This window comes from Tachyglossus aculeatus, chromosome 16 (genome assembly GCF_015852505.1).
Source record: "Tachyglossus aculeatus isolate mTacAcu1 chromosome 16, mTacAcu1.pri, whole genome shotgun sequence".
Lineage (NCBI taxonomy): Eukaryota > Metazoa > Chordata > Mammalia > Monotremata > Tachyglossidae > Tachyglossus > Tachyglossus aculeatus.
In genome coordinates this window covers 1,102,562-1,119,219 of record NC_052081.1, presented here as the reverse complement: position 1 = coordinate 1,119,219, position 16,658 = coordinate 1,102,562, and the positions used below count along the sequence as shown (strand labels likewise).

Sequence of the window (16,658 nt, the reverse complement as noted above, 5' to 3'; positions counted from 1 at the left end):
GGCGAGCTGCTCTGGGGTCAATTTATTCATTCATTCAATCGTATTTATTGAGTGCTTACTGCATGCAGAGCACTGTACTAAGCGCTTGGGAAGTACAAGTTGGCAACATATAGAGACGGTCCCTACCCAACAATGGGCTTACAGTCTAGAATGGCTCTGGGGACCCTGGGGAGAAAAGGCACCGGCAACGCCTCGGGCTTCACGAACGGGACCAACATCGCATGGAAACGAGGCCACTGAGGGGCAAAGTCACCAAACCTGCGATGTTTAATACGGCTCTCGGTCGTCCTTCCCCGACACCCCACGGCCACACGATCACGCGGCTGTGCAGTAGTTGCACATTTCCACAGGCCCTACCACGGTCGCACAATCACAAAGCAGGCCCTGCAACAGCCACAGAGTCGCACGGCTCTGCCGCAGCCGCACAATCGCAAGGGCCCTGCCCCAGCCACAAAATCGTGCGGGTACAGCTGGAGCCACAATCGGACAGGGACAGGGACAGCGGCAGCTGACCTGGTCCTCCTGCCCCGGCTCAGTCAGGGGGCCAGCCTCACCTAGGCCTTCCGGCCCACCTGGCAAGGCCCGCTGCCCCTCCGCCCCCATCCCGGGCAGAGCCCGCTGCCCCTTCGGTTGGTGGGAGCCCTCTCCGGAGGCCTTCCCCACTGTCCGGGAAGCCAGCCCCTGGTCAGCCCGCGGGGCAGGCTGGGTTTAGGGTGCCATGTGCTTCTCGGGTGCCTGCTTGTGGGCCAGGTAGAGGAAGAGGATGCTGGACAGGGCGCTGACCAGGAAGATGACGTCGAACCAGCGGTGGTAGAAGTTGAACTGCAGCTCTCCCAGGACTTGGGTGATGATGGTGCGGTAGGCGGGCGGCATGCTCATGCGGATCAGGAGCACCGAGGATACGAAGTACATGCCCTGCCGCAGGGCCCGGGGGGCGTCGGAGGCGGGACCGGGCCGCCCCGGAGGCCACGAGCCCCCCTGGGGTCTCGCTTCCCGGCTCCCCTCGACGCCGCGCCAGGCTGCGGTCTCCCCGCCCCAACCCTGGGTGGCTCCCACACTCACCATGATCTGGGCCAACAGCAGGACGATGACATTAGAGGATTTGCTGCTGGAGATGGCGTAGAAGAACTGGAGAGAGAGGAGGGATGTGACCGCAAGACTAGTCAGGCCCCAGGAAGGCCCCAGCCTGGCCCAGGCAGCCCCAGTCTAGCCCCAGTCAGGCCCTCCCCATGCAGCGCAAGGGACCAGGGAAGCATCTCCCAGCTGGGCCAAGAGGGGCTCCCAGAACCAGGATGAATTCAGGGGAGAGGCTCCAGGGGAAGGGATGGGAAGGAAATGACACAACCCAAAAGGCAGTCATTCTCCCCCGTGTAGTCTCAGGGACATGCCCCAGAGCAGCTGGCGGCATCCTGGTGCTACCAACTGGCAACGCCACCTGGCAGGAAGTCCCTGAGTCAAAGCAGTGGGTAGCAGCAGCAGCAGGGAAGTAAGAACAGGCCTCTTAGCTCAGGACACCCGAGCCCTTCGGGCAGCCGGGGGGCATCCACCTAAGCCCGCCCGCCTCGATCACCCGGCTTCTAGAGGGGCCTCCTCCACCTCGGGACCAGCCCACCCCCAGGGACCCCACCTCCGGCAGCCGAGTCGACAGCGGTACCTTGGTGAGCGTGATCAGTAACCCTCGGATGGATGTGACAATGATGATGCCAACCAGGATGAAGGAAATGTGCTGGGACCAGAATTTCACCTGCAACAAGTACCAGGGGGAAGGTGTGTACTCCCCATGAGGGCACCTCCCCGCCCCCCGCCCCGCCACTTCCCCATCTCCCCTACCACTGAAATGGGAAAGCAGAGCCCGGGGAAAAGTTAGACAGAAGGCAGATTTGGAGTGCAGTGCGGTACCAGTTTCCTCCCGCCCAGTCAAAGGGGACCAGGGTTCTGACCGGCCTGGGAGGTTCTCTCCCAGACACAACTCAGGGGAGGGTGGGATAGAGAACCGTGAGAAAAAAAGGGAGTGGAGAGGAAGGAGGAAAGGAGGGGAATGACATCACTGGGGAGAGGAAGGAAGGGAGGGGACAAAGAAGCAGCACTGGGGAGAGGGAAGAGAGGAGAAGGGAACACCACTGGGGAGGAGGAGGAGGAAGTACCACTAGACTTACATCGAACTGGATTCCCAGGTAATTGACTGTGATCTCGATGCCTCTTGTGACGGGATCAGTCTTCCCCACGCGGTCAAACACGATGTTTATGGTGGCCTGCAGAGATGCCCAAGAGACCACTGTCTCCCTACTGCCAGGTGCCCCCCAAACCCTCAGGGCGGAAATGGGTGTGCCAAGGCATCGGGGAGGTACCTCAGACATTGCTCAGAGACAAGGCCGCAGTGCTCACTTCACAGTGAGGGCAGCAGGCACACAGCTCACGGCTGGGGGAAAGCGGGGCAGAGGGAGGCTCAGAGACATACTAGGAACAGGGTACAGACCCCTCTCCGAGACAAGGCACAGCTGCCCACCACCCCCCCCACCCACCTCCCGGCATCAGATGTCCAACCGGCTCGGCACCCCGCCCACCGCTGACAGCAGCCTCACCATGAAAATCTTCCAGACGCAGTAAATGGAGAAAAAGTAGCCCAAGAAGTTAAAGTACTTTCCTTTGAAGGTTTTGGAGTACTCGATTCTCTCCTGAAGGGAGGAAGAAAAGCGATTCTTGCTCCTAGCCAAACCCCTCTAGCTGTTCTCAACTTCCCAGCCCGCCCACCCACCCACCTATCCTGGGTCCCGCTCCCGGCCCTCCCTCCCCAGCCCTGCTCCGGGGTCCCCACCTTGGTGGCGTAGAGGTCGGCGGTCTCCAAGAACAACTGTCTGCTCAGCTCCTCCAGCGCATCCACTTCCTGCTGGACCAGACTGAGATCTGGTGCCCGAGTGGTTAAGGTCTGGAGGCCCCAAGAAATAGCGCTGGGGGACCCCCTCCCCCCAAATCAGGCCCAGTGGGCACCCCCACAGCCGGATCCCCCACGCCCTCCTTCTCAAAGCACTCCCCGTGGCAGCTGAGACCCTGGAGATTCGGCAACTGGGGGCCCAGATGTTAATGAGGTTCAGTCCCGGTTAGGGGGCTCCCCGATTCCCATCCTGTTTGCTCCCACAGCTGTAGGTGGCAGATCCATCCCCCGTTTCTCTTAATCGTTCCCCGCCCCACCCCAGCAATCCACACCATCCTGGTCCAGGGCAGTGGTGCCAAGAGCTCCCCACACCCTCATGCCCCTCAGAGGGCCCTTCCCCACCTCCTCCACCCGGGCAGGCCCAAGGACCCGCTCTCCTGGTCTGCTTCGGGGGGCAATGCACGACAAAGGATACTCTCACTTCCCGGAGAGGAGGCCGTGACGCTCCTTATCATCCCCCAGAACCCCGTGGGCCTGCTCTGCTCCTCCCCCTTCTGGAACATGGTCCTCCGGGCCGCCGCCATCCTGGAGAGAGCGGCCACAGCTCCCGTACGGCCCAGTCCGGCTGCACCCCAGTCCGCCCCACTCTGCTGAGGCAGGGGCAGACAGCCTGGGAAAACTCCACAGCCGCCAGGCTCAGGAGGCGGAGACGGCTCAGGCCTGGCAGCTTCCTGGCCCGGGGAAGGCTGAGAACCGGGGCGGGGACTGAAAGACCGGCCCTGTGCCCGCCCGGATAATCCACGTTGTGGACTGTCGGCTGTGGGCTAGGCTTCATATCCTGGCATGTCTATTATTCCCGGTGATACCAGTGAGCCCAATTCTCCCAGTCAGGCACTCTGGGAGGGTTGTTAACTCTACCCTCCTGCTCCACTGCCACCTCCAGTGGGCCTAGCCTGAAAGAATACAAAAAGCGGTGCCTGAGGGTGAGGGAGTGGCAGGGGCAGGAAGCATCCACATGCCGCCGCTCCCTCCCGGAGAGTAACTACAGGCCCACAGCAGGAAGGACCCGGGGCCGGAAGAAACTTGCTTTCTCATGTTCCGAGCAAAGGAGGAAGCCCCACCTCCGTGGGCACCTAAGGGACCCGGCACAACAGGCGTTCACCCCGGTAAAGGAGGAAACTCCTCTTTAGAGGTGGGGAAAAGAGGGGCCTGCCTTGGCCAGTCTTTCCCTCGGCCTCTCAGACCTTTGCTGGGATACTGCAGAGCCCCAAATAGTGAAGCACAGGAAATGTCCAACTTCTGATTTTCCACTTGAAGGGGAGCTCAGCCGTGACTAGGATGTGGAGTTTGGTCTCTGCCCACCACTCGCTGTGGCACGCAGCACCTGCCCTCCCAGGCTCCATCACACTCACTCGAGCCTCCCCCGTCCGGAAAACCGGCTCTGGGCCCTGCTTCTCCCTCTCCTGCCAACACTTTTCCCCTTCCTGGTACAGGTCCCCTCTCCCTGCTTCTATTTCCCCAAGGCCAACTCTCACCTTGACTCTTTAGACTATAAGCTTGTTGTGGGCAGGGAATGTGTCTGTTTATTGTTATACTGTCCTCTCCCAATCACTTAGAACAGCGCTCTGGACACAGTACGCTCTCAACAAGTATGACTAACTGATTGACTGACTTGGTCTTCTCACCATGGACTTAGACCTCTCCCCATGGTCACAACACCAACCCCCTCCGTTACTGCGTGGTTCCAGCAGGCTGGCACTGAATACTAAGTCCTGGGCAGAGCCCGGGCATTGGCTGGGTTGGGGGAAGGAAGCCCACGTCGCTCACCTTTTCTTTTTGCTGATGATCATGTCCAGGGTCTGGAGCAGGCGCCGCTCCAGGGCTAGGATATCTGCGTCCGTCACGTTCCTGCGGCACATGGGCGATTCCAGACTCAGGGGCGACCGGTGAGGGGGATGGGGAACGGGGAAGCCCACACCCTGGGCAGCAACGAGCCCAGGGTGAGAACGAGCTGTAAGGCTCCAGCCGGAGAGCCCTTCCCATCCGAGCCGAGCCGGCCTGGCTGACAGAGGCTCGACTGACGGGCCCAGGAAGGAAACATGGGAGCCTTCATTTAAGGGAGGAAAGAAATGATGGAGGAAAGTCACTCGCCATTCAGAGGAGCTGGTAACGCCAGCGGGCGATGGGAATGCTAACTGGCCCTGGCTGGCCCGAACCCATAAGAGGAGAAGCGCCCCGAAGGCAAGGAACGTCTGTCCCATTGCTGTTGCCCTCTCCCAAGTGCTCCGTATGGTGCTGAGCACCCAGCAGGCACTTCAAAGATACCTCCGGTGGGTTAATGGGATCCCTGATGACCCTGGCTCTGGGGCTGATACTTGTGGCTCGCAGAGCTTCCTGGCAGGACTCCTGGAAGACGACCGGGCAGCCTAGGACTCTGGTCAGCCCTCAGGTGTGCCCTGATGGCCTGGGGATGCCAGTTCTGCTGAGGCCGGGGAAAGAGAGCAGGAGGAAGAGGCCGGGCTGGGAGACCGCACTAGGAGCCTCCCAGGCTGCCCTAGCACATGTGTTTCAGCTCCTGCTTTTGAAGAGTCACCAACCAACGATTAGAGGCTAAGTAGCCAGAGACCGCATGAGTCGGTCTCCTGTGAGGTGGCGTTTTCCAAGAGGGGGGCGGCTCCCTCAGCCTTCCCGGGACTGTGGTGGGAAACGGGGGTCCCTCGGCTGACTTGTTCACTCCCTCCAATAAGCCAAGCGGGAAAGGGCTGGGAGCCTTGAGGGCTTGAAGGAGAGGGGAGGAGGCCAGAGGGCTGGGGTGGCGGTGGGAGGGGAGGAGGAGGAGGACGGCCGGCTCTAGTTACCTGAGGAAGTAGGACATGTAGGTGTATGGGCAGTTGACAGCGCCAAAGCCCGAGAGCAGAGCCATGAGCGTCACCCCGATCACGCCCACCCGGCTGATGAGCTGCTCGATGGACAGGATCCCTGCCAGGGTGGATGGAGCAAGTTGAGCCCACTGGGCCAAGCAGGCAGTGCAGCGGGGAAGGGGAGCACGGAGAGGAGGTTGAGGAGCGGGAGCACCGAGAGACGGCAGAGGAGGAAAGGGGAGCACAGGGAAGCAGTGGAAGAGGAAAGGGGAGAGTGGAGAGACAACAGAGGACAGAGGAGAGAAAGGGAGCATGGAGAGGCAGCAGAGAAGGGAGGAGGAGCAGGGAGAGGCAGCGGAGTTGGGACAGGGCGCACGGCGAGATACCGGATGAGATAAGGGGAGTACAGAGAGGCGGCAGAGGAAGGGTGGGGAGCACAGATAGGCCGGGGAGGAGGGGAGACGAGGCCCTCCCAAGTGGCAAGCACTCACCGTGCTTGGGGCTGAGGATGGGGAATGGGTCTCCCAGCTTCCAGAAGAAATACATGAAGGTGAGCCACAGGCCCCAGGAGAAGAGCAGCCGCTGACGGTGCACTGAGGAGAGGGAGAAACCCGCGTCAGGGCCTTCCTCCCCACCAAACCGGCCTCGGCCTTTCCTCGGGGCATCCGCAACCCAGATGGTCCCCTGGGCTCCTGGGAGGGAGACACTCGGCCAGGGAAGACAATTCCCAGAGCCACCCCCGCCCACTCACACAGCCGGATGTTGCTCACGATGAAGTAGCCGATGTAGAAAGGCACCATGAAGACGAGGATCAGCAGGATCACACACAGGTTCAGTTTCCAGTGAAAATAGCGGGAGCTGAAAGGACCGTCGGACGGGCTCACCCCTGGGTCCGACCCCAGGCCCGGTCCTGGCAGGAATCCCACCCGGAATGGGAGCGGCAGTCCCTGTGGCCGGGGAACCCTGAATGGGCTCCGTTTGGGCTCCCAGGGGCTCGTCTGTGCCCTTGGGATTTCAGGGACCCGCCACTGCTGGCACCCAAGGGCCGGCCCCAAAAATGGAGTGAGAAGAGACTGGAGGCCGTGTGGAATAGGGGAAAGAGACTTCTGGAAGTCAGGAGGCCCAGGTGCTTGCTCTGCCTCTTTCCTGCTAGGTAATCTTGGACGAGTCAATCTCTTTTAGCCTCAGTTTCCTCCTCTGCAAAATGGGGAGTAGAACCCTGCTCTCCCCCCCCCCTCAGACTGTGCATCCCTTAGGGGATAGGGTCTGTGACAACCTGTAGTGACCCCACTGCTGAGGACAGGGCTTGGCCACAAGTAAACAAACCCTGGTGATGAACTATATAATAATAATAATATTTGTGAAGTGCTTACTATCTGCCAAGCACTGGGGGAGATACAAGTTTATAAGGTTGCCCCAAGTGGGGATCAGTCTTAATCCTCATTTTAAAGATGACGTAACTGAGGCACAGAGAAGTTAAGTGACAAAGTCACACAGCTGACAAGTGGCAGAGCCGGGACCGGAACCCACGACCTCTGACTCCCAACCCCATGCTGTTTCCACTAAGCCACGCTGCTTCTCTAAATCCTTGGCTGACTGGATAATTGATTTGCTAGCTGGGGCCAGGGCTCCATCTCTTATCCCCAGGCCCCCCTCTCCCCTTCTGTGGCCCCCAGGTCAAGGCAACTCTTCCCCAGTGGTCAGGTCCAGGCCCCCCAACCACTCCCGGCCAGCCCAGCGTCCCACCTGCTGTTCAGCACTCCCAGGATTTCAAAGATGATGAGCTCAAACATCGTGCAGGAGAAGGCGAAGGTCACGGAGAAGATCACCTGCACCACGTACTGGCGGACCTGCCCGAGCCAAGGGGGAGGGGGAACGTCAAGCATAGGCCGGGGGCCGGTCGATCTCACCGGCCAAGACGGAGGCCTGGCCTCGCCTTCGGTGCAAGGACCCCCCCCCCCCCCCGCCCCGGCCCCCTGGCCACAGCCGATGACCAGCGAATGCGCGCAACAGGTGGGACACCAGTGAGGGATGGGGGTGTTCCCAGCTCCCAGGCTGGGGGGACGATGGCACGATCTCCCCCTCTCACCTCATAGTTCTTGAACAGCTGGCGCATGAAGAAGAGCCAGCCAAATCCAAAGAAAAGCACCTGGAGGAGGGAAGAGCCCGTCGGTGCTTGGAGAAACTCAGGCTGGGGCCCGCTGGCGAGAGGATGTGGTCCAGCACAGAGGGTCGCAAGGAGCGGGCCGTGACAATCCCGGGGGAGCGGTCGGCAGGAGGGAGGACTGTCCGCCCCACATGGAGCTCCGCAACTGACCAGGGCCTCAGAAAAATCCAACACCCCCGGGGAGAAGAACTGTCTTCCTGGAGAACGCTATGATATTCACCCCAGCCCCACACGCTTGCATAAACAATAATAATAATAGCATTTATTAAGCGTTTACTATGTGCAAAGCACTGTTCAAAGCGCTGGGGAGGTTACAAGGTGATCAGGTTGTCCCACGGGGGGCTCACAGTCTTCACCTGCATTTTAAAGATGAGGTCACTGAGGCCCAGAAAATAATAATAACAATAATAATAATAATAATGGCATTTGTTAAGCGCTATGTGCAAAGCAAGTGACTTGCCCAAAGTCACACAGCTTACAAGTGGGGGAGCCGGGATTTAAACCCATGACCTCTGACTCCAAAGCCCGGGCTCTTTCCACTGAGCCACGCTGATTCTCCAGCAGCACGTGGCAACTGACGAAACTGAGGCCCAGGGAAGTGATGTGACTTTCCCAAGGTCACACAGCAGACAAGTGGCGGGGCTGGGATGAGAACCCAGGTCCTTCTACCCCCACTAAGCCACGCTGCTTCTCCTTCCTGGGAAGGACTGCCATCAGAGAGCCCCCACCTCCCCGCAGAGGTGCTGTATCCATTAGGCCCGAGATGCCGGCAGCCTGCGAAACCAAAGGGTGGAGAGTGAAGAAGGAGGCACCGCTCAAGGGAACAACACTGGTTGGATTTTGACCCTGGAGGTGCGGTGGCCGGCAGGGAAAATGGCCCCGGACCTCGCGGCTGCTGAGTCAGGACTGAGTAGAGGGAGCAGAGGACAGAAATCTACTACAGTGCCCTGAGTCAAAACAATTCAGAGGTTGAAATCCAGCAAAATATTCGCCTAGTGCTGCCCAGTGGGAAGGACCTTGCACTGGGAGGCAGGAGCCCCGAGTTCTAGCCCCAGCTCTACGTTTGACCTGCTGGGTGACTTTGAGGTAGTCACTGAACCTTTCTGGACCTCAGTTTCCCCATCTGTAAACTAGGGAAATGACAGGAATCAAGAAGCAGTGTGGCCTAGCGGAAGGAACGCAGGTCCAGGAGTCAGAGGGCCTGGGTTCCAATCCAAGCTCCATCGCTTGCCTGCTGGGCAATAATTTCACGTAATTTCTCTGGGCCCCAGTTTCCCCATGGGCAAACCCTGCTCTCCCCCATCTGCCCTTCTGTCACCATCAATTGGGCATTTAGCTGTGTACTCCAGCAGCGTGGCTCAGTGGAAAGAGCACGGGCTTGGGAGTCAGAGGCTGTGGGTTCTATTCCCGCCTCCACCACTTGTCAGCTGGGTGACTCTGGGCGAGTCACTTCACTTCTCTGGGCCTCAGTTCCCTCATCTGTAAAATGGAGATGAAGACTGTCAGCCTCACGTGGGACAACCTGATCACCTTGTATTCCCCCAGCATTCATGACAGTGCTTTGCGCATAGTAAGCGCTTAACAAATACCATCATTATTATTAAATATGTATATATGTTGTACATATTTATTACTCTAGTTATTTATTTATTTTACTTGTACATATCTGTTCTATTTATTTTATTTTGTTAGTATGTTTGGTTTGGTTCTCTGTCTCCCCCTTTTAGACTGTGAGCCCACTGTTGGGTAGGGACTGTCTCTAGACGTTGCCAACTTGTACTTCCCAAGTGCTTAGTACAGTGCTCTGCACAGTAAGCGCTCAATAAATACGATTGATTGATTGATTAAATAACTTGATCCTCACCACAGCTAGCATTTATGCAAGTATCTTTACACTCTAATATTTCCCTTACCTGTCATTTAAGTCAGTCTCCCACTGTGGACCGTAACCTTCTTGAGGTCGGGGTTTGCATCTACCACTCCATTACAATGTACTTGCCCAAGTGTTTAGTATAGTGCTCTGCACACAGTAAGCACTCAATAAATACCATTGACTGATAAATTAAAACGAGGACACAGATCCCACCCTCACCCAAGGAGGCTGAGGATCTGTGTTCTAACCCCGCTTCTACCACTCATCTGCTGTGTGACCTTAGGCAAGTCACTTGACTTTTGTGAGCCTCAGTCATCTCATCCATAAAATGGGGAAGACTGTGAGCTCCATGCAGGACAGGGATCGTGCCCAACCTGATTAGCTTGTACCTAACTCAGCGCCTGAAACAGTGCCTGGCACACAGTAAACCCTTAACAAATCATCATCATCAATCGTATTTATTGAGCGCTTACTGTGTGCAGAGCACTGTACTAAGCGCTTGGGAAGTACAAGTTGGCAACGTATAAAGACAGTCCCTACCCAACAGTGGGCTCACAGTCTAAACAAATGCCACAAGGACAATGCCACCTTGGCCGGGAGCAGCGGGTACGAGGGCAGGGGTTGGGGGAGGCTCCGGGGAAGGCCGCAGGGAGCTGGAGGTGGCCCCGGCGTGGCTCATTCATTCATTCATTCAATCGTATTTACTGAGCGCTTACTGTGTGCAGAGCACTGTACTAAGCGCTCGGGAAGTAGCAGCGTGGCTTGGTGGAAAGAGCACGGGCTTTGGAGCCAGAGGTCATGGGTTCAAATCCCGGCCCCGCCACTTGTCAGCTGTGTGACCTTGGGCAAGTCACTTAGCTTCTCTGGGCCTCAGTTACCTGATCTGGAAAATGGGGATTAAAACTGTGAGCCCCCCGTGGGACAACCTGATCACCTTGTAAACTCCCCAGCGCTAAATGCCATCATTATTATTATTGTTATTATTATTATTATTATTACAACTTGGCAACATATAGAGACGGTCCCTACCCAACAACGGGCTCACGGTCTAGACAACAAAACATGTGGACGGGTGTCAAGTCATCAGAATAAATAGAAGCTAAATGCACATCATTAACAAAATAAAAAGAATAGTAAATATGTACAAGTAAAATAGAGTAATAAATCTGTACAAACATACATACAGGTGCTGTGGGGAGGGGAAGGAGGTAGGGCGGGGGGAGAGGAAAAAGGGGGCTGAGTGTGGGAAGGCCTCCTGGAGGAGGTGAGCTCTCAGTAGGGCTTTGACGGGAGGAAGAGAGCTAGCTTGGCGGGTGTGCGGAGGGAGGGCATTCCCTGTATATATGTTTGTACATATCTATTACTCTATTTATTTATTTATTTTACTTGTACCTATCTATTCTATTTATTTTATTTTGTTAGTATGTTTGGTTTTCTTCTCTGTCTCCCCCTTCTAGACTGTGAGCCCACTGTTGGGTAGGGACTGTCTCTAGATGTTGCCAACTTGTACTTCCGAAGCGCTTAGTACAGTGCTCTGCACACAGTAAGCACTCAATAAATACGATTGATTGATTGATTCCAGGCCAGGGGTCGACGGCGGGACAGGCGAGAACGAGGCCCAGTGAGGCCCAGTGGAAAGAGCCCAGGCGTGGGAATCAGAGGTAATGGGTTCTAATCCCGACTCCGCCACTTGTCAACTGGGTGGCTTTGGGCAAGTCACTTCACTTCCCTCGTCTGTAAAATGGGGATGAAGGCTGTGAGCCCCACGCGGGACAACCTCAATCAATCAATCGTATTTATTGAGCGCTTACTGTGCGCAGAGCACTGTACTAAGTGCTTGGGAAGTCCAAGTTGGCAACATCTAGAGACAGTCCCTACCCAACAGTGGGCTCACAGTCTAGAAGGGGGAGACAGAGAACAAAACCAAACATACTAACAAAATAAAATAGAATAGATAGGTACAAGAAGTAAAATAAGTAAACAAATACAGTAATAAATATGTACAAACAAATATACGGGTGCTGTGGGGAAGGGAAGGAGCCAAGAGGGGAAGCAGCATGGCTCAGTGGAAAGAGCCCGGGCTTTGGAGTCAGAGGTCATGAGTTCAAATCCCGGGTCTGCCAATTGTCAGCTGTGTGACTTTGGGCAAGTCACTTCACTTCTCTGGGCCTCAGTTACCTCATCTGGAAAATGGGGATGAAGACTGTGAGCCCCCCGTGGGACAAACTGATCACCTTGTAACCTCCCCAGCGCTTGGAATAGTGCTGTGCACGTAGTAAGCACTTAACAAATACCATCATTATTATTATTAAGATAGGGGGGATGGAGAGGGGGACGAGGGGGAGAGGGGGAGTATCCTCCCCCCCCGCCATCATCATCATCAATCGTATTTATTGAGCGCTTACTGTGTGCAGAGCACTGTACTGAGCGCTTGGGAAGTACAAGTTGGCAACCTATAGAGACAGTCCCTACACAACAGTGGGCTTACAGTCTAAAAGCGCTTAGGACAGTGCTTGGCACATAGTAAGCGCTTAAGAAATGCCATCATCACGATTATTAGGGGGGTCTGGACCGGATAATAATAATAATAACAATAATGTTGGCATTTGTTAAGCGCTTACTATGTGCAAAGCACTGTTCTAAGCGCTGGGGGGGTACAAAGTGATCAGGTTGTCCCACGTGGGGCTCACAGTCTTCATCCCCATTTTCCAGATGAGGGAACTGAGGCTCAGAGAAGTGAAGTGACTTGCCCAAGGTCACACAGCAGACATGGGGCGGAACCGGGACTCGAACCCACGACCTCCGACTCCAAAGCCCGGGCTCTTTCCACCGAGCCACGCTGCTTCTGCATTTTTGTTAAGCGGATGGGGCAGCCCCTCACCTGGGAGGTGACCATGATGCCAGAGTCCAGCAGGAAACTCATGGTGACGCCCAGGCAAGGGCAAGGCCCCCTTCCCCCTCCTCCTCCTCCTCTTCTTTTCCTCCTCCTCCTCCTCTTCTTCCTCCTCCTGTCGGGCCCCGGGGGTGGCCACCGTTCGCCCCGCAGGCTGAGGCCCCCAGTGACCCCGTGAGGCGCTTGGCCTCCTCTAGGCCACCTCTAAGCCGCCGCCATTTTCTTCCGGGTCGCCCTTCCTCTCTCCCTCCCTCCATCCTCCATCGCGGGGCCCCCGCCACCAGCCAATCAGCGGGCGGGGAGTGACGTCACTCCGCACGCCCCACCAATCAGCCCCGGGGGCGGACTCGGCCGAAAAGAGGGCGGGGAAAGGCCCGGAAGTGGGACGAGCCTACTACCACTACTACTACTACAAATAATAATAATAATGATGCCATTTATCAATCAATCAATCAATCAATCAATCGTATTTATTGAGCGCTTACTGTGTGCAGAGCACTGGACTGAGCCCTTGGGAAGTCCAAGCTGGCAACATCAAGAGCCAGTCCCTACCCAACAGTGGGCTCGCAGTCTAAAAGGGGGAGACAGAACACAAAACCAAACATACTAACAAAATAAAAAAATAGAATAGATATGTACAAGAAAAATAAATAAATAAATAGAGTAATAAATATGTACAAACATATATACATATATACAGGTGATGTGGGGAAGGGAAGGAGGTAAGATGGTAAGATTTATCAAGTGCATACTGTGTACACTGTTCTAAGCGCTGGGGAGGTTACCAGGTGATCACGTTGCCCCACGGGGGGCTCACGGTGTTAATCCTTGTTATCGAAAAGTAGGGTGCAAAATAAATGAATCGGTCTAAATCGGCCGCAGGGTTCGTGTACCCACGGTGGTGATGCAGTTAATAATAATGGCATTTATTAAGTGCTTACTATGCGCAAAGCACTGCACTAAACACTGGGGAGGTTACAATCAATCAATCGTATTTATTGAGCGCTTACTGTGTGCAGAGCACTGGACTAAGTGCTTGGGAAGTCCAAGCTGGCAACATATAGAGATAGTCCCTACCCAACAGTGGGCTCACAGTCTAAAAGGGGGAGACAGAGAACAAAACCAAACATACTAACAAAATAAAATAGATAGAATAGATATGTACAAGTAAAATAGAGTAATAAATATGTACAAACATATATACATGTGCTGTGGGGAAGGGAAGGAGGTAAGATGGCAAGATTTATCAAGTGCATACTATGTGCAAAGCACTGTTCTAAGCGCTGGGGCGGTTACCAGGTGATCACGTTGCCCCACGGAGGGCTCATGGTGTTAAACCTTGTTATCGAAAAGTAGAGTGCAAAATAAATGAATCGGTCTAAATCGGCCGCAGGGTTCGTGTACCCAAGGTGGTGACGCAGAGAATAATAATGGCATTTATTATAATAATGGCATTTATTAAGCGCTTACTATGTACAAAGCACTGTTCTAAGCTCTGGGGGAGGTTACAAGGTGATCAGGTTGTCCCACGGGGGGCTCACAATCTTAATCCCCATTTTCCAGATGAGGTAACTGAGGCCCAGAGAAGTGAAGTGACTTGTCCAAAGTCACACAGCTGACAGCTGGCAGAGCCGGAATTTGAACCCACGACCTCTGACTCCAAAGCCCGGGCTCTTTCCAGTGAGCCACGCTGTGCTTTATTAAGCGCTTACTATGTGCAAAGCACTGTACTAAGCACTGGGGAGGTTACAAGGTAATCAGGTTGTCCCATGGGGGGGGCTCACAGTCTTAATCCCCATTTTACAGATGAGGCAACCGAGGCACAGAGAAGTAAAGAGAAGCAGCATGGCTCAGCGGAAAGAACATGGGTTTTGGAGTCAGAGGTCATGGGTTCAAATCCTGGCTCTGCCACTTGTCAGCTGTGTGACTTTGGGCAAGTCACTTAACTTCTCTGCACCTCAGTTACCTCATTTGTAAAATGGGGATTAAGACTATGAACCCCTCGTGGGACAACCTGATCACCTTGTAACCTCCCAGCGCTTAGAACGGTGCTTTGCACATAGTAAGTGCTTAATAAATGCCATTATTATGATAAAGTGACTTGCCCAAAGTCACACAGCCGACAATTGGCGGAGCCGGGATTTGAACTCATGGCCTCTGACTCCAAAGGCCGGGCTCTTTCCACTGAGCCATGACTCGGAGACATGAGTTCAGATAGAGCAGTAAAGAAGGAAAGTGGTTACCTGCCCTTTCACCTCCGAGAGAGGTAGGAGTGACAAGCAGCCCCATCCCAGCCGCTTCTTCCTCTTTTATTGGGTTTCAAATCCATGCTAGACAAAGGATTCCCGAGTAGTGCCGCAAGTGAGACCTTGGCATTCCTAGATCTTAAGTTAAAGTACAACCGTTTGTTTGTCATGGTTTGGTTAGTGTTAAAATCCCTGTTTACAAGATGTTATCAGGAGATAAGGGTCAAGACAGGATGGGGACATTCCAAACAGAGAGAAATCACTTTGGTTAATGTTACTTTACACACTGGAGTGCTTTCGGTCTGCACAAAATTGAGGGTTACCGTTGGTATGCACAAGATGGAGTCAGTCATGCCAAGTTCGCTGGCGGACAACAATCCTCATTTTACAGATGAGGTCACTGAGGCACAGAGAAGTTAAGTGACTTGCTCAAAGAATTATAGAATCTTTCGAGACACGGCGCCTATTCCTCACGTACCCTGCCGTTGAGCCCTGCATACAATGGAGTCGGTTATGCTAAGCCTTTAGGGAAAATGCAGTCAATGCCGCTTCTGCTGGAGTACTCGGCTAGGGTGGACAACAGTAACTGAGGCCCCGAGAAATCAGAAATCAATCGTAATTATTGAGCGCTTACTGTGTGCAGAACACTGTACTAAGCGCTTGAGAAGTACAAGATGGCGACAAATAGAGACAGTCCCTACCCAACAGTGGGCTCACAGTCTAAAAGGGGGAGACAGAGAACAAAACCAAACATACCAACAAAATAAAATAAATAGAATAGATATGTACAAGTAAAATAAATAAATAGAGTAATAAATATGTACAAACGTATATACAGGTGCTGCGGGGAAGGGATGGAGGTAAGATGGGGGGATGGAGAGGGTGACACCCAACGCCCGCCAGGCCCTGGGGAACCATGTTTCGCTCCCCAACTTAAGTGACTTACCCAAAGTCACGCAGCGGACAATTGTCGGGGCTGGGATTTGAACCCATGACCTCTGACTCCAAAGCCCGTGCTCTTTCCACTGAGCCACACTGCTTCTCTACTACTACTTACTACTACTACTGCTACTAATACAATAATAGTATTTGTTAAGCGCTTACTATGTGCCAAGCACTGTTCCAAGCTCTAAGGTAGATACAAGGCAAACAGGTTGTCCCACCTGGGTCTCACAGTCTCAGAGAAACAGCGTGGCTCCATAGAAAGAGCACAGGCTTTGGGGTCAGAGGTCATGGGTTCAAATCCCAGCTCCGACAATTGTCAGCTGTGTGACTTTGGGCAAGTCACTTAAGTTCTCGGAGCCTCAGTTACTGCTGTCCACCCTAGACGAGTACTCCAGCAGAATTGGCATTGACTGCATTTTCCCTAAAGGCTTAGCATAACCGACTCCATTGTACGCAGGGCTCAACGGCAGGGTATGTGAGGAATAGGCGCTGCTGGTCTCAAGGAAGATTCTGTAATCGAGGAGGGCTGACACTGATCAAAGCGGCTAGATCCTGTCTAAAACGACCCCATCCTGTGTGGGCAATGTCTCCTGCTAACATCTCCCCACAACAGGGTGCCAAAGTTTCGGGAATCCTTTGTGTAGCCCCGATGGGGAACCAAATAAAAGGGAAGAAGTGGCTGGAATCGGGGCAGTTCCGTCCGTCCCTCGCACCTCTCGGGAGGTGAACCAGTCAGCTTTCCTACCTTTTTTGCTCTGCATCACCAGCTTGGGTTCTCGAACCCTGCGGCCGATTTACACC

The 16,658-nt window shown here is 54.6% G+C and overlaps 1 protein-coding gene across 2 annotated transcripts; it reads right to left on the bottom strand.

Annotated features, from left to right (window-relative positions):
- Positions 1 to 244: 244 nt before the first annotated feature.
- GPR89B (G protein-coupled receptor 89B) lies at positions 245 to 14,930 on the bottom strand. Of its 2 annotated transcripts, none has more exons than XM_038757789.1 (14): positions 14,910 to 14,930; positions 7,823 to 7,882; positions 7,480 to 7,583; positions 6,485 to 6,591; positions 6,225 to 6,326; positions 5,731 to 5,851; positions 4,700 to 4,780; positions 3,348 to 3,457; positions 2,816 to 2,904; positions 2,583 to 2,675; positions 2,157 to 2,252; positions 1,655 to 1,744; positions 1,063 to 1,128; positions 245 to 915 (listed from the first exon to the last, which is right to left on the bottom strand). In XM_038757789.1, exons 2-14 carry the CDS (start codon positions 7,847 to 7,849, stop codon positions 709 to 711), a joined length of 1,293 nt encoding a protein of 430 aa, XP_038613717.1. In that variant the 5' UTR covers positions 7,850 to 7,882; positions 14,910 to 14,930; the 3' UTR covers positions 245 to 708. The 2 variants fall into 2 exon arrangements, with proteins under 2 accessions (XP_038613717.1, XP_038613716.1); XM_038757788.1 differs by lacking the exon at positions 14,910 to 14,930 and adding an exon at positions 12,655 to 12,894.
- Between the last annotated feature and the right edge of the window lie 1,728 nt (positions 14,931 to 16,658).

Coding starts and splice junctions, on each gene's coding strand:
- GPR89B (XM_038757788.1), bottom strand. CDS start 12,696: ATGAGTTTCCTGCTGGACTCTGGCATCATGGTCACCTCCCAG. Junction 7,883..12,654: donor GCATCATGGTCACCTCCCAG/GTGAGGGGCTGC, acceptor TCCCTCCTCCAG/GTGCTTTTCTTTGGATTTGG. Junction 2,253..2,582: donor GCGTCTGGAAGATTTTCATG/GTGAGGCTGCTG, acceptor GCATCTCTGCAG/GCCACCATAAACATCGTGTT.